This window comes from Amblyraja radiata, chromosome 1 (assembly GCF_010909765.2).
Source record: "Amblyraja radiata isolate CabotCenter1 chromosome 1, sAmbRad1.1.pri, whole genome shotgun sequence".
NCBI classification, from domain to species: Eukaryota; Metazoa; Chordata; class Chondrichthyes; order Rajiformes; family Rajidae; genus Amblyraja; species Amblyraja radiata.
The window spans coordinates 32,814,737-32,836,915 of NC_045956.1; the positions used below are offsets into that span (position 1 = coordinate 32,814,737).

The 22,179-nt window shown below is 48.4% G+C and overlaps 1 protein-coding gene across 3 annotated transcripts in view; it reads right to left on the bottom strand.

The window, feature by feature from the left end:
* The window catches only part of LOC116972453 (serine/threonine-protein phosphatase 2B catalytic subunit alpha isoform-like), a 331,076-nt gene that overhangs the window by 10,049 nt on the left and 298,848 nt on the right, over positions 1 to 22,179 (bottom strand). For all 3 annotated transcript variants that reach the window (XM_033020185.1, XM_033020193.1, XM_033020176.1), the window contains 2 exons: positions 21,198 to 21,292; positions 3,314 to 3,439 (listed from right to left, as the gene is read on the bottom strand). In XM_033020185.1, coding sequence (XP_032876076.1) covers positions 3,314 to 3,439; positions 21,198 to 21,292 — 221 coding nt within the window. The remainder of the gene's footprint in view (positions 1 to 3,313; positions 3,440 to 21,197; positions 21,293 to 22,179) is intronic.

Here is a 22,179-nt window from a genome sequence, read left to right on the forward strand (position 1 = left end):
GCTGCCAGAGGAAGCTATAGAAGCGGATAGAATTACAGCTTTAGAAGGACATTTGGGCAGATTTGGATAGGACGGGTTTAGACAGTAGACAATACACAATAGGTGCAGGAGTAGGCCATACGGTCCTTCGAGCCAGCACCGCCATTCAATGTGATCATGGCTGATCATCGCCAATCAGCACCACGTTCCTGCCTTCTCCCCATATCCCCTGATTCCGCTATCTTTAAGAGACCTATCTAGCTCTCTCTTGAAAGTATCCAGAGAACCGGCCTCCACTGCCCTCTGAGGCAGAGAATTCCACACTCACAACTCTCTGTGTGAAAAAGTGTTTCCTCATCTCCGTTCTAAATGCCTTACCCCTTATTCTTAAACTGTTGCCCCTGGTTCTGGACTCCCCCAACATCGGGAACATGTTTCCTGCCTCTAGCGTGTCCAAACTCTTAATAATCTTATATGTTTCAATAAGATTCCCTCTCATCCTTCTAAATTCCAGAGTATACAAGCCCAGGTTTAGAGTGATATGGGCCAAATGCAGGGAAATGAGACTAGCTCAGTATGGACAAGGTGGGCAGAAAGTAGGGTTGCCAACTGTCCCGTATTATGTGTGTAGTCCAGCACCCGGGCCAACTCATCATTCACCCAGCCACGGCCGAGTCGGTCAACGAATTGCTGTCGGGAATTTGCCCCATATTTTGACCTTTTGTCCCTTATTTGGGAGTGAGAAAGTTGGCAACCGTAGGAGGGAGTGATATGGGCCGAATGCAAGCAAAAGGGACAATTCCGGAAGTGGCGGCGCTGTGATACAGCTGCGGCTCGCCTGCAGTCTGTCTGTTTTTACTTTTTATGTCGTTTTTTTTTGTCTAGTTTAGTAATTTTTTTGGTTATTAGGTGGTGTTATGTGTGTGGGGGGAGGGTGAAACAGAGCTTTCTGTCTCTCCCTTCGGGGGAATGCGACTTTTTGTCGTATCCCCCTTCTCTTCCCCCGTCTGCGCTGAGGCCTAATGGCGGAGCTGGCGGCCTCCAACCTGCGACCGACCTCGAGGGTCCGGAGGTAGAGCCAGCCAGGACTCACCAACGCGAGGCTGGCCGTCTTCGAGCTGTGGCGACGTCCGGGTAGCGGCACGACTCGGCGCTCCGGTGAGGGCGGACGGTGCGGAGCTGAGACACTCCTGTGCGGCCGGCACGGCTACCGGTTGGAAGGCGCTCCCGTGTGAGCAGCCCGGTGCGGGGCTGAGACGCTGCCGTGTGGGCGGACCGGCTCCCGGCTGGAAGGTGCTTCCGTGGGGGCAGCCCGGTGCGGGGCTGAGACGCTGCCTTGTGGGCGGCCCGGTGCGGAGCGGAGACGGTGCTACGGCGGCTGAGGCGGCGTTCTGGCGGCGGCGACCTGGATCCGGGGCTCGGCCGCGGGCCAATGGAGGACAATGTCGGGAGCTCGCAGGTCACAGGCTGGTGCCTGTTTTCCGGAGCACCCGTTGCAACAGCTGCGGGCAGCTTCGACCACCCCCCGGGCCGCGGAGCTTGAACCGCGGGACTGATGCCATCGCCCGGTGGGGTATCGCCTCGGCGCAGAGGGAGAAGAGGAGGGAAGAGACAGTAACTCTAAGACTTTTGCCTCCATCACAGTGAGGAGGTGTTTGGTGAACTCACTGTGGTGGATGTTAATTTGTGTTTATTGTGTTTTGTTATTATTACATGTATGGCTGCAGGCAACAGCATTTCGTTCAGACCGAAAGGTCTGAATGACAAATAAAGGATTCAATTCAATTCAATTCAATTCAAAAAAGCCAGTTTACCAACTTTGTTGGCATGGACAAGGTGGGCTGAAGAGCCTGTTTCCGAGCTGTACAGCTCTGACTTTAGCGAATGGGTTATTTTCACTGAAGTCAGTTCATTATTTTTGTAATGGGAGTGACACAATTCAGTGAGCAGAGATGCACTTTCACTTTCTCTTTGCGGGGATATTTTTCCTAATCAGGTGTAGATATTCATTAACGGGGGCAGTACACATCTGTTGTCACACCATCACTCATCTCAGTGCCTCCACAGATGGATCACAGCTCCCTGCAACAAATCCCCATTAAAAGCGTCAAACACTGTGATTCGACACACAGTAAACCGGCAAAGCTCAAACTCTGAGGCAAAACAACGTGGGCTGAAATCTAGATCAAGACTTGCATATTAGGCACAGAAGTGTGGAAACGCACACCTCCAGATTCAGGGACAGTTTCTTCCCAGCTGTTATCAGAGAAGTGAACCATCCAACCACCAACTAGAGAGCGGTCGTGACCTCCCATCTACCTCATTGGAAACCCTCAGACTATTTTCAATCGGATTTTATCTTGCACTAAACGTTATTCCCTCTATTCTGTATCTGTACACTGTAGGCGGCTTCATTATAATCATGTATATTCTTTTCGCTGACTGGAACGCACGCAACCAAAATGCTTTTCACTGTATCTCGGTACACTTGACAATAAACTAAACTAAACTAAGAAACAAACGGTAACAAATTTTAAGAGTCATGCTGCTTGAGTCAGCACTTGCAACCCGGGGCAAACATACTTCTCCCCTCTATGTTGGCACTAGCCTAGAGTGCCGTTGGTCGGCATGGACAAGATGGGCCGAAGGGCCTGCTTCTGTGCCGTACAGCTCTGTGATCTCAGGCCCCAGTGATCAGCTGCAATGAGCAAACCATCAAACCCTAAACTTCTAATGATTCATTACCGATAATAGTTTAGATTTTAGAGATACAGTGTGGAAACAGGCCCTTCGGCCCACCGAGTCCGCGCTGACCAATGATCACCCCGTCCACTAGTACTATCCTGCACACTCGGGACAATTTACGATTTACAGAAGCCAAATAACCTAAAAAACTGCATGTCTTTGGGGTGTGGGAGGAAACCAGAGCACCCAGAGAAAACCCACGCGGTCACGGGGAGAACGTACGGACTGCACCCGTAGTCAGGATGGAACCCGGGTCTCTGGCGCTGTGAGGCAGCAACTCTACCGCTGCACCACTATTTTTACCTCAATATTGCCTGGTGAGGCATCTAGATTAAAAGTATCTTATATACACAACAATTGTTATTTTCGGGGGTTACATCTGCGCCCGGGTGTTGTTAGAGAGGGACTACGGGCTGTCCACGGGCTCCCTGAAGAATATTTGTTTGGCTTGTATTATGGTGGAGGGCTTTGTTTCGATTTATTTCACACTGTACATATTATTGTAAATAATTGAATCAATTATGTTTGGTACAAATAAACAGAGCGGCGCAGTGCGCCCTCAGCCCCGGCACGAGGTGACGTCACTAACCTTTCTCCCCCACGAAGGGCAGGGACCAGGTGAAGACATCCATGAAGTTGGGCAGCCAGTACGGGTGTGGGGAGCAGTTGAACTGTCTGATGTTCATCACGTTATTCTCATACTTCAGAACCGCAGCTGGAAGGTTAAAAAGAGCACAATTAAAATCAAGCTCATTGAGTGCTGCCTCTTGGCCTTGACCTTGGCTGGTCCGGTAAGCATCTCTCTTGTGTCTAAATGAACTTAGATTTACACATCTCTTCACTCTTGCTTCAAGTAAATGAAGTTTCAAACAATGGTTTAAAAAGTGATTCAAACAAATTCATTTGCTTGGATTTTGTTACTGTTTAGTTTAGTTTAGAGATACAGCATGGAATCAGGCCCTTTAGCCCACCGGGTCCGCGCCGAGCAGCGATCCCCGCACATTAACACTATCCTACACCCACAAGGGACAATTTTTACATTTACCAAGCCAATTAACCTACAAACCCGTATGTCTTTGGAGTGTGGGAGGAAACCAAAGATCTTGGAGAAATCCCACGCAGGTCACGCGGAGAAGGTACAAACTCTGTACAGACAGCACCCGTAGGCGGGATGAAACCCGGGTCTCCGGCGCTGCATTCGCTGTAAGGCAGCAACTCTACCGCTGCGCCACCGTGACCGTGTGTATACACCATGTGTATAAGATCATGAGAGGAACAGATCAGGTGATCGCGCAGACATTTACTTAAGAGTAGGGGAATCGAGATCCAGGGGAGAAAGGTTTAAGTTGACGGGGGAAAGATTTAACAGTAACCTGAGGGGCAACCTTTTTTTAGACAAAGGGTGGTGGGTATTTGGAATGAGCTGCCAGAGGAGGTAGTTGAGGCAGGGACTATCATAATATTTGAGACACTGGACAGGACAGGTTTAGAGGGTTATGGGCCAAGCATGGGCAGGTGGGACTAGTGTAGATGGGGTATGTTGGTTGGCGGGGGCAATTGGGCCGAAGGGTCTGTTTCCTCACTCTATGACTATGAAAAGACAAAATGCCAGATTATGTAGAAATTGCCAAATGTACCAGATTAGCAGGCTCATTAGCTGCTCATATTTTTCTTTATTACACATAGGTACGGTTCAGGTATATCAGCGTATAAGATCTAACCTAAAACAAAGTGCTTAAGGAACGGGATGGCACGCTGACGTACGAGCCGAGCATGATGCCAGGTTAAACTAACTTCATCTGCCTACACGTGAAATATATCTCTCCATTCCCTACATATCCATGTGCCTATCCAAAAGTCTCTTAAACACCACGATCGTATCTGCCTCCACCACCACCTCCAGCAGCGTGTTCCAGGCACCCACAACCCTCTGTATAAAAAAAACTTCCCAGCACATCTCCTTTAAACGTTGCCCCTCTTACCTGAAAGCTATCCCTCTAGTCTTTGACATTCCCAGCGTGGGGAAAAGGTTCCCAGAAAAATATATGAATAGGTTGCATAACTCGTTATTACCCGGCCCACAGCCAACAATGAACCATTGTGGGCACCACCTTTCCTTGATCTCATTACTTTTTTGTGTATTTTTCATTCATTTGTTCTATATCTCCCTATATTACCGTCTATATCTCTCCTTTCCCATTCCCCTGACTCAGTCTGAAAAAGTGTCTCGACCCAAAACGTCATCTATTCCTTCTCTCCACAGATGCTGCCTGACCCGCTGAGTTACTCCAGCACTATGTGTTCATGTTCTCCACAGATGCTGCCTGACCCACTGAGATACTCCAGCACTCTGTGTCCATGTTCTCCAGAGATGCTGCCTGACTCGCTGAGTTACTCCAGCACTCTGTCTATCCATGAAATGGTAAGGCAAGTGTGGGGAAAGATGGGGGAGTTGGACAGTAGGGGGCAGCACAGTGGTAGAGCTGCTACTACGCAGAGCCATGTACACGGGTTCGATCCCCACCACGGGTCCTGTCTGTACGGAGTTTGCACGTTCTCCCTGTGACTGCGTGGGTTTTCTTCGGGTGCTCCGGTTTCCTCCCACATTCCAAAGACGTGCAGTTTTGTAGGTTAATTGGCTTCATTAAACATCTAAAATTGTCCCTAGTGTGTAGGATAGTCTTCGTGTACAGGCACTCGTGTGAATGGTTGATCGATGGTCAGCACAGGCTCGGTGGGCCGAAGGGCCACATTATATCACTAAAATAAAGTCTAAAGCCTGTCCAACGTCTCACTATACCTAATACCCCTCTAATCCACACATCATTCTGGTAAATGTATAGGAAGGAACTGCAGCTGCTGGTTTAAACTGAAGATAGACACAAAAAGCTGGAGTAACTCAGCGCGACAGGCAGCATCTCTGGAGAGAAGGACTGGGTGAATTTCGGGTCGAGACCCTTCTTCTGAAGATGGGTCTCGACCAAAGACAGTGGAGACGGTTCTGTACTGACCCGAAACGTCATCCATTCCTTCTCTCCAGAGATGCTGCCTGTCCCGCTGAGTTAATCTAGGATTTTGTGTCTACCATTCTGGTAAATCTCCTCTGCACTCTTTCCAAAGCCTCCACAACCTTCCTGTAATGGGGCGACCAGAACTGCACGCAATACTCCAAAGAGATATAATGGAACAGCATTATAATGGTCAGAGATCAAAGAGCGGAATTGTGACAGGACCAGAGGGACCCTCTCGTGGGAGGACACTAGGGGTCACTGCTGCTCCAACAGTGAATTGCTAACTTTAAATGTAATACTAGTGAAACCTTCAATATGCCATCAACACAGCTCCACACATTCAATAAGAGACTGTAGATGAAGGTCTGCCACATCGATGATTTCTGATTCACTCAGCAGTAACCTGGTTTTGATCACATTTCACAGTTAGTCATTCTACAAGGGAATATATCGACTTGACTTTAGATTTTCAGATCATGAGATTAGACTTTACTTTCTAGAGATACAGCGTGGAAACAGGCCACCTCGGCCCTCACAAGTCCATGCCGACCATCGATCACTAACCTACACACTGGGGTCCATTTATAATCTTTCCCCAAGCCGGTGAACCTACAAACGTGCATGTCTTTGGCGTGTCGCAGGAAACGAGAGAACCCAGAGAAAACCCACGTGGTCACAGGGAAAATGTGCAAACTCCGTACAGAGATATAAGCAATCGTTATTTTGGCAGAGAAAGAGTATTTACTTCTCAGGATATTAGGGTGGGACAGTGGCGCAGAGTTGCTGCCTTACAGCGCCAGAGACCCGGCTTTGATCCTGACTACGGGTGCTGTTTGTACGGAGTTTGTATGTTCTCACCATGACATGCATGGGTTTTCTCCAAGATCTTCGGTTTCCTCCCACACTCCAAAGACGTACAGGTTTGTAGGTTAATTGGCTTGGTATAAATGTAAATTGTCCCTAGTGTGTGTGTAGGATAGTGTTAGTGTGCGGGGATCACTGGTCGGTGTGGACTCGGTGGCCGAAGGGCCTGTTTCCGCGCTGTATCTCTAAACTAAAATATGGGGTCAACTGTAAGGTGGGCATGGGCTGCTCATTCCTATTTAGCTATTCAGTAACGAGAGGTACAGCACCTCATTGCACTTGAGCAGCTTAAAACTCTATTGTATGGACATTGAATTCTCTAATTTCAGGTACCTCAGCAAACCCCCTCTTTCCCCCCCTCCCTTCCCTTCCCTCTCCCCTACACCCCACTTCTCCTCTCCTCTAACGACCTACATTCCTTCCTCTAGCTTCACAATTCGCAACTCGTCAATCCAAAAATGTTCATCTCCAACCTTTGTCCAACCATCTGCCTTTCAAACACATCCCCCACCTCTCATCCAGCATCATCCTCCCCCTCCCACCACAATTAGTCTGAAGAAAGGTCCCCAGCCTAAACATCAACTATCATGTCCTCCAGAGATGCTACCTGTCCGGCTGAGTTACTCCAGCACTCTGTGTCTATCTTTGGTTCCTACACACTAAACATTGACCTGGAGAGGTTTTCTGTTGACATCCCTCATTTCCTTTGCAAAACACATTTTGAGCTGTGCGCATGGCTCTCTGTACTTCAACATCAGCCCAGATCTCTCCTACATCAGGGAGAGTCATCAACTGAGAGAGCTACAGTATGACTTGGAACTCAGTGCCTGAAAGATTCAGCACGGATATGTGCAAGAACTGACCGGAAAAACTCCTTCAGAGCTGTAGGATGGGTTCAGTGACCCAGGGCGGCGCAGTGGCGCAGCGCTTAGAGCCGCGGCCTCGCAGCGCCAGAGACCCAGGTTTCATCCTGCCCCCGGGTGGAGTTTGCACGTTCTCCTTGTGATCGTGTGGGTTTTATCTGGGTGCCCTGGTTTCCTCCCACAACCCAAAGACGTGCGGGTATGTCGGTTAATTGGCCCTCTGTGAATTGCCGCCAGTGTGGAGGAAGTGGATAAGAAAGTGGGAGACCGTCGAACTAGAGTCACAGTCATACAACGTGGAAGCACTTTGGCCAAACTTGCCCACATCGGCCTACACTAGTCCCACCTGCCAGCATTTGGCCCATATCCTTCTAAACCTGTCCTATTCAGTTATCTGGTTTAAATGTTTCTTCAATGTTGCATTAATCCCTGCCTCAACCACCTCCTCCGGCGTCTCGTTCCACACACCCACCACCCTTTCTATAAAAAAGTTACCCCTCAGGTTCCTATTAAATCTTACCCCCCTCCACCCACCTTAATAATAATAATAATAATAATACATTTTATTTATGGGCGCCTTTCAAGAGTCTCAAGGACACCTAACAAAAATTGAGCAGGTAGAGGAAAAACATGTAAGGGGAATGAAATAAATAGTAGAGACATGACTAGTACACAAAGTAAAGACAGAATTCAATACAAAACACAGTATGAGGCAATTAATGCACAAATGAAAATGGACGAGGATAGGCAGAGGTGAAGAGATGGGTCTTGAGGCGGGACTGGAAGATGGTGAGGGACACGGAATTGCGGATCAGTTGGGGGAGGGAGTTCCAGAGCCTGGGAGCTGCCCTGGAGAAGGCTCTGTCCCCAAATCTGCGGAGGTTGGACTTGTGGATGGAGAGGAGACCGGCTGATGTGGATCTGAGGGACCGTGAGGGTTGGTAGGGGGAGAGGAGGTCAATGAAATATGGGGGGGCCAGATGGTGGAAGGCTTTGTAGGTGAGGATCAGGATTTTGTAGGTGATCCGGTGGGAGATGGGAAGCCAGTGAAGTTGTTTGAGGACTGGAGTGATGTGATGCCAGGATTTGGTATGGATGATGAGTCGGGCGGCTGCGTTCTGGACCAGTTGGAGTCGGTTGATGTAGGTGGAGCTGATGCCAAGGAGAAGTGAGTTGCAATAGTCCAGTCGGGAGGAGATGAAGGCATGGATGAGTCTTTCAGCAGCGGGCGGTGTGAGAGAGGGTCTGAGTTTGGCGATGTTGCGGAGATGAAAGAAGGAGGTTTTAATGACATGGCGGATGTGAGGCTCAAGGGAGAGGGTGGAATCAAAGATCACGCCAAGGTTGCGGGCCTGGGGAGATGGGGAGACAGTGGTGCTGTTGATGGTGAGAGTGGGGTTATTGATTTTGCTGAGGGTCACCTTAAACCTATGCCCTCTGGTTCTCGATTCCCCTACTCTTGGCAAGAGACTCTGTGCGTGTATCCAATCTATTCCTCTCATAATTTTATACATCTTTATAAGATCACCACTCATTCTCCTGCGCTCCAAGGAATAGAGACCCAGCCTACTCAACATCTCCCAATAGCTCACACCCTCGAGTCCTGGCAACATTGTCATAATCATCTCTGCACCCTTTCCAGATAGTGTGCACAAGTATTTTATGGTGGACACTGCAGGTACCAATTTCACTGTTCTATCTGGGACATATGACAATAAACCACTCTTGAAGTGCAGGCTTGGCGATCGCTTCGTCCAAAACCTCCGCTCGGTTCGCAATAACCAACCTGATCTCCCGGAGGCTCAGCACTTCAACTCCCCCTCCCATTCCCAATCCGACCTTTCTGACCTGGGCCTCCTCCATGGCCAGAGTGAGGACCACCGTAAATTGGAGGAGCAGCACCTCATATTTCGCTTGGGCAGTTTACACCCCAGCGGTATGAACATTGACTTCTCTAATTTCAGGTAGTCCCTGCTTTCTCCTCCCTTTCTCAGCTCGCCATCAGCCCACTGTCTCCGCCTCTTCCTTTCTTCTTCCCCCCCCCCCGCCCCAACCCTCACATCAGTCTGAAGAAGGGTCTCGACCCGAAACGTTGCCTATTTCCTTCACTCCAAAGATGCTGCCTCACCCGCTGAGTTTCTCCAGCAGTTTTGTCTACCTTGACTCTTGAAGAGCCTGTTTCAGATTCAGATTCAACTTTAATTGTCATTGTCAGTGTACAGTACAGAGACAACGAAATGCAGTATGTATTTCCACTCTGTATCTCCCTAAACTAAACAGACAGTGGAGATGTGCAGGAAGGAACTGCAGATGCTGAAGATAGACACAAAAAGCTGGACTGACTCAGCGGGTCAGACAGCATATCTGGAGAAAAGGAATAGGTGACGTTTCGGGTCGAGACCCTTCGTCAGACTTCTTCTTCTGAAGGGTCTGGACCCGAGACAGTGGAGATGGTTCTGTACTGACCCTGGCCTTCACACAGACAGCCTCAGCAGTTCATGTTGAATGCAGCCAGACATGATGACTCACAGTTGTTGACCCATGACAATGACAGTATTGTCACACAGCGAGAGCAACCTTCTCGTGTCACACACAGCAACAGAGCACTGATCATCGGTTAAGCCAGGGAATGGAACATAACACAGAGCAGACTTCTTAACAAGTCCCAAGTCATTAAACTCTACTTGCAACAAAAAAATTAGGTCAGGGTTATCTTTTCACAGCTTTGTCAGCATGTGATGTTGAAATACAGAGAGCTACATGCACAGAGCCAAATGTGTTTTGCAAAGGAAATGAGAGATGTCACCAGTAATCCCAACGTTTACTGTGGACAGCCGGCACGTATAGAGTACACATTTGTACTTCCCATACATAACTGCAAAATCTACAATGGGTAACTGGGAATAAACCACTCTCACGGTCAAGGAAAGAGCGTTCACGTCGATCGTGGCCCTGTTTCCACCAATCTTTCCACCACCACGCACAAGATGCACAAGAAGCGACAAGACAGACTCCATTGTGTGCAGATGCCAAGAAGTGTGTCTCTGGCTGAACAACTTCTAATCTTGTGTGTGGACTCGATAAGAAGAGGCCTGCCAAAAGAAAGCTTGATTCTCACCAATGACTCCATCCAAGAGTCAAGAGTGTTTTATTATTAGAGTAACTCAGCGGGACAGGCAGCATCTCTGGATAGAAGGAACGGGTGACGTTTTGGGACGTGACCCATTCACCCATTCCGTCACCCATTCCTTCTCTCCAGAGATGCTGCCTGTCTCGCTGAGTTACTCCAGCATTTTGTGTCTATCTTCGGTGTAAACCAGCATCTGCAGTTCCTTCCTGCACAGTGTTTTATTATTCATTGATTGTTGATGAGCATTGATTGTTCATTGAATCATTGATCATTGAAGAGAGTCAAGAGTGTTTTATTGTCTTATATTCTGAAGCGGACCAATTAAATTGTTACTTGCAGCAGCAGAACAGGTCTTACTTACCCTGCCCACTGGCCCAAACCGCAGCAAACAGCCACCTCAGTGTCAGCAAATCATGGACTTCAGGAAGTGGGGAGGGGAAAGGGAGCACACCTCAGACTACATCAATAGAGCTACAATCAAGTGGAGATGACAAGAACTTCAAGTTCATGGGTGTAAATATGAATGTGTCCAGGTCCAATCATGTTGAACACTACTCCCAACACTCTGTGACTCTACAGAAGGACTTGGATGGGTTGGGAGAGTGGGTAGAGAAGTGGCAGATGGAATACAGTACAGCAAAAGGGGGAGTCCTACATTTTGGAATAAGAATAAAGGTGTAGATTATTTTCTAAATGGAGAGAGAATCCAGATGTCGAAGGTGCAAAGGGACTTGGGAGTGCTGGTGCAGGACTCCAACAAAGTCAATTTGCAAGTCGAATCAGTAGTAAGGAAGGTAAATTCAATGCAAGCATTTATGTTGAGGACTGGAATACAAAAACAGAGATGTGATACTGAGGCTCTATAAAGCACTGGTCAGGCACATTTGGAGCACTGTGAACAAATGTGGGCACCATATGTGAGGAAGGGTGTGCTGGCTCTGGGGAGGGTCCAGAGGAGGTTCACAAGAATGTTTCCAGGAATGAGTGGGTTAGCATATGATGAGCGTTTGATGGAGTTTAGAAGGTTGAGGGGGGACTTCGTTGAAACTTACAGAATAATGAAAGGCATAGATAGAGTGGATGTGGAGAGGATGTTTCCACTGGTGGAAGCATCTAGGATCAGAGGTCATAGCCTCAGAATTAAAAGGTGCTTTTTTAGAAAGATGAGGAGGTGTTTCTTTAGTCAGAGGGTAGTGAATCTGTGGAACTCATTACCACAGGGCTGTGGAGGCCAAGTCAGTGGATATTTTATTTTTAAGGCAGAGATAGACAAATTCTTGATTAGAATGTGTGTCAAGGGTTATGGGGAGAAGGCAGGAAAATGTGATTAGGAGGCAGAAAGCAGCCATGATTGAATGGTGGGGTAGACTCGATGGGCCGAATGGCTTAATTCTACTATAACTTGGGACCTTGTGAATACCACAACTTTCTTAGAAGACAAAGGAATTTGGAATGTCTACAATGCCTCATAACAATTTCAACAGATGACCAGAGAAAGCATACTGTCTGAAGAAGGGTCTCGACCCGAAACGTCACCCATTCCTTCTATCCAGAGATGTTGCCTGTCCCGCTGAGTTACTCCAGCATCTTGCGTCTATCTTGGGTTGCATCACAGCTGGGTTTGGGAACAGCTCTGCCCAAGACCGCAAGAAATTGCAGAGTTGTGGACGTAGCCCAGCCCATCACACAGACCAGAGTCCCCACCACTGACTCCATCTCCACTTCACGCTGCCTCGGGAAAGCAGCTGACATAATCAAAGACTTGTCCCTGTCCCACCCCGGTCATTCCTTCTTCTCCCCGCTCCCATCCAGCAGAAGATACAGAAGCTTGAAAGCGCGCACCACCAGACTCAGGAACAGCTTCTTCCCCTCTGTTATCAGGCTGCTGAACGGTCCTTCCATAAACTAGGTCACTGTCCGATTCGCCTCTACCCCATTGTGGACATTGGACTTTGTCTCTGGAACTGATGCACTACAATGCTGAGAACTACATTCTGCACTCTGTATCTTCCCCTTTGCTCTCTCTATTCGGATAGCATGCAAAACAAAAATAAATCATAAACCTAAATGTTTTGGATGTCGCCTGTCCATTCCCTCCACAGATGCTGCCTGACTCATGGATTCTAGGACGTCATGCTTTGCCCGGGAGTCCAGCGCCTGCAGTTCCTGCGTCGGCAGGTGAGGTTGGTTGGTGGATTATCACAGGGCTGGGAGAACTGGGTTACAAGGTGTTGTCATTTACATCCAACAGCAAGCACAGATGGGGCTCTGGTTTCAGGTCTCACCAGGACCACGGTGTGAACCTCCCTGTGTGTAGCAGTGTCAGTGTCAACTTCACCCTGCACCCTGAATAAGCTCTGAACTACATAGACAGTGTTATAATTGCACTATTATAGCTTGCTTTGTGTGTGTATGTATGTGTGTGCGTGTACTTGTGAAGACGTGTGTATATACACACAATGAACTTTTTTTTCTCTCTCGTTTATTATATTGTTTACAGTGTATTATGTTTACATATTCTGTTGTGCTGAAGCAAGTAAGAATTCCATTGTCCTATCTGGGACATCCCACTCTTAACTCTTTGTGGACAGGTCTGTGTGGGAGCTCAGATCCACCCCCTCTCTGCTGCCGTGGGGGGGGTGCCACCATGGAGCCTGGCAGGGAGGGGGTGAGGGGGGGAAGATGCAGCACAGACACCTTCCAGCCATGTCTGCCTGCAATTAGTGGTGCAGCGGTAGAGTTGCTGCCACACAGCACCAGAGACCCAGCTTCCATCCTGACCTCGGCTGCTGTCTGTATGGAGTTTGTACATTCATGGTGACCATGTGGCTTCTCTCCGGGTGCTCCGGTTTCCACACTATAAAGCCATACAGGTTTGTAGGTTATGGGGAGAAGGCAGGAGAATGGGGTTAGGAGGGAGAGATAGAGTTAGAACAGAGACGAGGAAACACTTTTAGAAGAATGAGGGGGTAACTCATTGAAACTTACCAAATATTGAAAGGCTTGGATGGAGTGGATGTGGAGAGGATGTTTCCACTAGTGGGAGAGTCTAGGACCAGAGGTCGCAGCCTCAGAATTAAAGGATATTCCTTTAGGGAGGAGATGAGGAGAGATTTATTTAGTCAGAGGGTGGTAAATCTGTGGAATTCATGCCACAGAAGGCTGTGGAATAGATATAGTTAAGGCAGAGATAGATATAATATTGATTAGTATGGGTGTCAGGGGTTATGGGGAGAAGGCAGGAGAACGGGGTTAGGAGGAAGAGATAGTTCAGCCATGATTGAATGGCGGAGTAGACTTGATGGGCCGAATGGCCTAATTCTGCTCCTATCATTTATGAACATGACGGGCAGTAACAAACCCCTCTACATCACAAAATGTACTATTTTAAGAGTTGTCATCACTGATGCCTGACTTTGAAAATGGAGCCAATTATGGGGGAAACAATGGCAGTATTATCCCGGCGTATTCTTCTTGATTTGACGGGCCCTATTCATTGTGGCCGGGCATCACAGCCTCCTGTTTACGCTGTGGATCTTTCAGGAAACGCAAAGAGGTTTGTCTATCTTTCCAAAACCCTCGCAGTTCATGCGCTGGAAAAAAGATCTCACTTCCTTTGAACACAAAACATGCTGAGGCCCAGAGAGAGAGAGAGTGGGCTTATGTGGCACGAGGAAGAGCACGCTGCTGGAAGAAAGCAGAGCTTGCACAAACATTTGTTCACAGACTGCACAGTGTGTGCAGCTGAGGCGTTTCAGTTTATTGTCATGTGTACTGAGGCACAGTGAGAAGCTTTTGTTGCGTGCTATCCAGTCAGCGGAAAGACTACACATGATTACAATCGAGCCACCCTTGCACTATCGTGTTTAGTGCAAGATAAACTCCAGTAAAGTGCGATTAAGGATAGTCCAAAGATTTTCAATGAGGTAGATGGGAGGTCAGGACCGCTCTCTAGTTGGTGGTAGGATGGTTCAGTTGCCTGATAACAGCTGGGTAGAAACTGCCCCTGAATCTGGAGGTGTGCGTTTTCACACTTCTGTACCTCTTGCCTGATGGGAGAGGGGTGAAGAGGGAGTGACTAGGGTGGGACTGGGCCTTGATTATGCTGCTGGCCTTGCCGAGGCAGCGTGAGTTGTAAATGGGAGTGAGTGGAAGGGATGTTGGTTTGCGTGGTAGTCTGGGCTACGTCCACAACTCTGCAATTCGCAGCTGATACTAGACACCATTACTAGGGCAAGACATCTGTAGAAAAGGTCCCGCTGTTCCTTATTTCATTGATTTTGGCAGTATTATAAACATATTACGTTAATCTAGAACACTAGTGTCTGGAGAACATGGACACAGAGTGCTGGAGTAACTCAGCGGGTCAGGCAGCATCTCTGGAGAACATGGACACAGAGTGCTGGAGTAACTCAGCGGGTCAGGCAGCATCTCTGGCAATGAATTCCACAGATTCACCACCCTCTGACTAAAGAAATTCCTCCTCATCATCTTTCGGCAGGTTAGTTGTTTTATTCTGAGGCTGTGACCTCTGGTCCTAGACTCTCCCACTAGTGGAAACATCTTCTGCACATCCACTCTATCCAAGCCTCTCACTATTCCCTCCTTCATCCAGTCACTCCAGGTTCTGTAAACATCCCTTAATCTTGGTTGTTAATTCCCGGGATGGCGGGACTGTCATACGTTTAAAGAATGGAGCGGCTGGGCTTGTATACTCTGGAATTTAGAAGGATGAGAGGATATCTTATTGAAACATATAAGATTATTAAGGGATTGGACACGCTGGAGGCAAGAAACATGTTCCCGATGTTGGGGGAGTCCAGAACCAGGGGCCACAGTTTAAGAATAAGGGGTAAGCCATTTAGAACGGAGATGAGGAAACACTTTTTCACCCAGAGAGTTGTGAATCTGTGGAATTCTCTGCCTCAGAAGGCAGTGGAGGCCAATTTTCTGGATGTCCAACTGTCTAGAGAGTTAGATAGAGCTCTTAAAGATAGCGGAGTCAGGGGATATGGGGAGAAGGCAGGAACGGGTACTGATTGTGGATGATCAGCCATGATCACAGTGAATGATGGTGCTGGCACGAAGGGCTGAATGGCCTACTCCTGCACCTATTGTCTATTGTCTAAACTTCCAAAGCATTACGTTGAATTGTGCTACAATCTTTAAGCCATTTTGCTATTGTCTAAAACTGTTCATCAAAACCTTGTGCCTGAAGTATCTATGATGAGAAGATTTCAAGCAGTCTCAATATTATGTGTGAGAATGTAATGTGTTGCAATTCTAATGGAAGGCAACCCGTTCACACCACAGCCTGCGATTTGTACAGGCTGCTTAAGCTGGAGCCACTAGAATCCATCTGGCTCATTCTGCCCAAGAGCCATGATACCAAGCAAGGCCGCTTGTTCACGAATTGATCACAACTATTGCAAGCAGCCGGAGTGACGTTAATTTACTGTAGAGATACAGCGTGGAAACAGGCCCTTTGGCCAACCTAGTCCAACCCGCACGCTATCTCCACCCATTCCAGCATTCCCACCGACTTAGAGGTCAGTCCTCTGTCTGCCCTCTTCTACAGTAACAAGGCAGTTGGCCAGTTTATCTTCTCAGGTATACTCTCTCAAATTGGTCTTCGTTTAGAGATACAGCATGGAAACAGGCCCTTCGGCCCACCAAGTCCACGTCGACCAGCGATCACCCCGTACACTAGCACAATCCTACATGCACGGGACAATTTACAAATTACAGAAGCCAGTTGACCTACAAAACTACACGTTTTTGGAATGTGGGAGGTAACTGGAGCACCTGGAGAAAACCCGGATCACAGAGAGAACATAACAAATTCACACTGACAGGACCCATAGTTAGGATAGAACGCGGGTCTCTGGCGCTGTGAGGCAGCAACTCTACCGCTGCACCGCCGTACCCCTAATTACTATAAATCTCCTTTGTACTTTTGCCGTGCTTTATTTTATTATTTCTTAAGGATAAGAACGCTGGTGGATGAGGGAACACCTGAGAAAAGTACTAAACCTAAATGAGACACAGATAGGGTAGACAGTCAGAACCTTTTCCCAGGATGGAAGTGTCAAAGAGTGGAGAGTACAGCTTTAAGGTGAGATGGGCAAAGCTTGTAGGAGATGTGCGGGGAACTTTTTTTTACATAGAGGTGTTGAGTGCTTGGAAGGCACTGCCGGGGGTGGTGGTGGAGGCAGGTACGATAGCACTGTTGAAAAGGCTTTTAAATGCACACGGATATGCAGGGAATGGAGGGATGTGGATCACGTGCAGGCAGAGGAGATTGGATTCACTTGGCATCATGTTCAGCGGGGACGTTGTGGGCCGGTGACCTGCTCCTGTGCTGTTACTGTTCTATATTCCTGACAGATACTCTCTCAATTCTGGTCCTGTTACTATAACCATCCTTTGTACATTTGCTGTGCTTTACTTCATTGCTTCTTAAAAATAATAAATAGAATGACCAGCGGCATTGAACCCGGGTCTCTGGTGCTGTAAGGCAGAAACTCTCCACTGCACCACCATGCCACAGTTTTTTGCATTAAAATATAACACAGAAACAGGCCCTTCGGCCCACAATGTTTGTGCTGATCAGTTTCTGTTTCAGTTTTAGTTTCGTTTTTTGTCACGTGTACCGAGGTACAGTGAAAAGCTTTTGTTGCTTGCTAACCTGTCTGCAGAAAGTCAATACATGATTACAATTGATCCATTTACAGTGCACAGATACATGATAAGGGAATAATGTTTAGTGCAAGGTAAAGCCAGTAAAGTCCGATCAAGGATAGTCTGAGGGTCACCGTAGTGCAGCGTAGGTTCACCAGGTTAATTCCCAGGATGGCGGGACTGTCATATGTTGATAGAATGGAGTGGCTGGGCTTGTACACTCTGGAATTTAGAAGGGTGAGTCCAGACCAGGGGCCACAGTTTAAGAATACGTGGTAAGCCATTTGGAAAGAGATGAGGAAAAACCTTTTCACACAGAGAGTTGTGAGTGTGTAGAATTCTCTGCCTCAGAGGGCAGTGGAGCCTGGTTCTCTGGATGCTTTCAAGAGAGAGTTAGATGGAGCTCTTAGGGATGACGGAGTTAAGGGATATGGGGAGAAGGCAGGAATGGGGTACTGATTGTGGATGATCAGCCATGATCACATTGAATGGCGGTGGCCTACTCCTGCACCTATTGTCTATTGTCTACACTTCCAAAGCATGACGTTCATTTGTGCTACAATCTTTGCGCCATTCTGCTGCTGTACACCTGTCGTTGTATTTACAGTTGTACCCTTCATTACCTGTGGGCTGTAGACTCTGCGCGCTTCATGTGCACCCTGGTTTATATGCGAATAAGCTGGTCTGGATCTAAATCGACCCACCTCGACATAACACCAGTAGCTGAGAACACACAGCAGACACACGCCGCAGAAACACACTCACAACTGAAAGGCATTGCACACATTCATTCTGTGCAGCAGCCAGCTTTTAGGTAGTTTCACAAGGAGAGGTATTTTTAGGCGCATCATAGTGACATTTCTTCATTGCAGATTTCCAAGGTGTGCTAATTATCACCAAGCTTGGAGTAGACAGCGCCAAGGAATGGGATTGAACTCGAAAAAGGAATTTTCCCATCAGGGAAGGAGCAGCTCAGGTTAATTAGGTAGAGTTGCTGCCAGAGGCTCGGGTTCAATCCTGACTACGGGCGCTGTCTGTACGGAGTTTATACGTTTTCCCCGTGACGTGCGTGGGTTTTCTCCGGGTGCTCCCGTTTCCTCCCACACTCCAAAGACGTGCAGGTTTGTAGGTCAATTGGCTTCGATAAAATTGTGAATTGTCCCTAGTGTGTAAGACATTGCTGGTGTACGGGGGGACCGCTGGTCAGTGTGGACTCGGTGGGCCGAAGGGCCTGTTTCCGCGCTGTATCGCTAAAGTCCCATTGCCCTACAAAATCGATGTGAGGGAAAGTGCTGTGATCCCGGGTGCATGTTACAGCAGGTGTTTTATACAACCAGCACACATTAATCGGTAAGCAGCCTCGGGACACAGCCCGTGCTTTCACTGGATGGCGCCATTTGCTTTCTGCAAACAGCTCTACATGTGCTGACTGGAAGAGCCCACCTGGGAGCCAGGAGGGGTAGAGCCAATGTATTTATCAGCAGCACCATTCATTACCTCAGTCGTTGGTCAGAATCACAGGATATTCAAAATTAACTTGCAACAGGTTCTCGACTAGAGGGAGCTGCTGGGGAGCCTGCCCTCTTCAGAGATACGGCATGGAAACAGGCCCCTCGGCCCACCGCGTCCGCTCTGACCAGCGATCACCCCGTACACTAGCACTATCCTACACACTCGAGACAGTTTACAATTTACAGAGGCCAATTAACCTGCAAACGTGCACGTCTTTGCAGTGTGGGAGCACCCGGAGAAAACCCACATGGTCACGGGGAGAACATGCAAACTCCCTACAGACAGCAACCCGTAGTCAGGATGCAATCCGGGTCTCCGGCGCTGTGAGGCAGCAACTCTACCACTGCGCCGCCCTCTGTCAGCTCTGAACCAGGGGACTTCACGAATAAGGTTGGTGCACGGGATCCAGATGAACCTCTCCTGCCGGAGAATCCAGCACTGGGGAATGGTAGGGAATTGAAGAATGTAGGTGAACAGAGGGATCTGGGAATAACTGTGCACAGTTCCCTGAAAGTGGAATCTCATGTAGATAGGGTGGTAAAGAAAGCTTTTGGTGTGCTGGCCTTTATAAATCAGAGCATTGAGTATAGAAGTTGGGATGTAATGTTAAAATTGTACAAGGCATTGGTGAGGCCAATTCTGGAGTATGGTGTACAATTTTGGTCGCCTAATTATAGGAAGGATGTCAACAAAATAGAGAGAGTACAGAGGAGATTTACTAGAATGTTGCCTGGGTTTCAGCAACTAAGTTACAGAGAAAGGTTGAACAAGTTAGGGCTTTATTCTTTGGAGCGCAGAAGGTTAAGGGGGGACTTGATAGAGGTTTTTAAAATGATGAGAGGGATAGACAGAGTTGACGTGGAAAAGCTTTTCCCACTGAGAGTAGGGAAGATTCAAACAAGGGGACATGACTTGAGAATTAAGGGACTGAAGTTTAGGGGTAACATGAGGGGGAACTTCTTTACTCAGAGAGTGGTGGCTGTGTGGAATGAGCTTCCGGTGAAGGTGGTGGAGGCAGGTTCGTTTTTATCATTTAAAAATAAATTGGATAGTTATATGGATGGGAAAGGAATGGAGGGTTATGGTCTGAGCGCAGGTATATGGGACTAGGGGAGATTATGTGTTCAGCACGGACTAGAAGGGTCGAGATGGCCTGTTTCCGTGCTGTAATTGTTATATGGTTATATGGTTATATGGAGGACGGACACGGATCGTGCGGAGGCAGAGGAGATCAGTTGATCTTGGCATCGTGTTCAGCACGGATATTGTACTGCTCTACAGGCAGCACAATTGTGCCGCTCGCCGTGGTGTCGCTGATAGAGTTGATGCCTCACAGCGCCAGACACCCGGGTTCAATCCTAACCTCGGGTGCTGTCTATGTGGAGTTTGCACGTTCTCCCCGTGACCGCCTGGGTTTTCTCCGGGTGCACTGGTTTCCTCCCACATCCCAGAGACGTGTGGGTTTGTAGGTTAACCGGCCGCTGTAAATAGTGTGTCGGTAGTGGATGGGAAAGTAGGGTAACATATCACCAGTGTGAATGGGTAATCGATGGTCGCGGTGGACTCGGCGGGCCTGCTTCCATGCTGTGTCTCTAAACTAAACTAAACCAGGGAGCATTGTTTAACAATGAGCTATCTTCCATCCTGGGGCCAGCACTTTTTTTTTTCTTCTTCAAAAAATGTATTCAATTATTAAAAATAATATTTACAATAAAACAAACCAGAACCAATCACCACAATACAAGACAAACAAATATACTAAATAAACTTCTATACAAATATGTTACACTCCTTGTCAAGGTTGTATTCCACCTCCCGCGGTGACCAGCGGCCCCAGAAATCCCCCAGGGTGCCCGTGGACAGTGCGTAGTCCCTCTCTAACCCCACCCGGGCGCGGACGTAACCCCGGAAAAGGGTCAGGCAGCCGGCTCGGGCGGAGCCCTCTTCCGCCTGGCGCCAGGCCCAGGTGCAATCCAACCAGGACATCTTCCGCCCTACCGTCTCCCCTACGCACAGGGTGTCCAAAGATGAGGATGGTGGGTGTGAAGTGCAGCCAGAAGGTAAGGAGCAGCCCCTTTAGATAATGGAACAGGAGCTGCAGCCTCACACACTCCACATACACATGGTACACAGACTATTCCAGCCCGCAACAGTGGCAAGCGGCTGGTGAACCGCGAGAGCCAGCACTCTTGGTGATCTCTGTTAAAATGGGACAGAGCTTTGGCAGAGTCCTTGAATGTTTTTGACAGATTCTGGGTGAGAACAGGGGTGAAGGTTACCCAGTTGGTCGGGGATGTGAGGCTGCGGTTACAGCTGGATCCTGTTACGGCAGACCAGCCTTGTAAGATCAAAGAGCCCGCCCTCTGGCGCCCAAGTCACACACGTGTTGCACTGCTGCAGCGTCACACATACCTTTGTTGTTGTAGACATCCAGGTAGTTGGGAGCCGAGAAGATGGTGATTAGTGAGGGGAAGCCTGTTGTCTGGCTCTTCCTGTACATTCGATACCTGTGAAGATCACAAGAGCACAGTCACTCCCAAGGTTTACCCCCTAATGCGGGCAACGTGTTATAGGAAAGATGCGGTCAAGCTGGAAAGCGTGCAGAGAAGACATTGCCAGGGCTCGAGGGTCTGAGTTCTCGGGAGAGGTTGAGCAGGCTAGGACTTTGTTCTTTGGAGCGCAGGAGGATGAGGGTGATCTTATAGAGGGGTACAAGATCATGAGAGGATTAGATTGGGTAGACGCACAGAGTCTTATGACCAGAGGAGGGAATCGAGAACCAGAGGACATAGGTTTAAGGTGAGGGGAAAAACATTGAATAGGCATCTGAGGAGTAACTTTTTTACACAACGGGTGGTGGGTGTATGGAACGAACTGTCGGAGGAGCTAGTTGAGGCAGGTACTATAACAACATTTCAGGCACGTTTGGACAGGTACATGGTTTAGAGGGATATGGACCAAACGCAGGCAGGTGCGACTTGTGTAGATGCAACATATTGGCCCTTGTGGGCAAGTTGGGCTGAAGGGCCTGTGTCCACACTGTATCAATGACTCTAGTGTAGCAGGTACATGTTGGCCAGTGGGCAAGATGGGCTGAAAGGCCTGTGTCCACACTGTAATCACTCTATGACTCTAGTGTAGCTTGGACATGTTGGCCAGTGTGGGCAAGATGGGCTGAAGGGCCTGTGTCCACACTGTATCAATAACTCTAGTGTAGCAGGTACATGTTGGCCAGTGTGGGCAAGTTGGGCTGAAGGGCCTGTGTCCACACTGTAATCACTCTATGACTCTAGTGTAGCTGGGACATGTTGGCTGATGTGGGCAAGTTGGGCTGAAGGGCCTGTGTCCACACTGTAATCACTATATGACTCTAGTGTAGCTGGGACATGTTGGC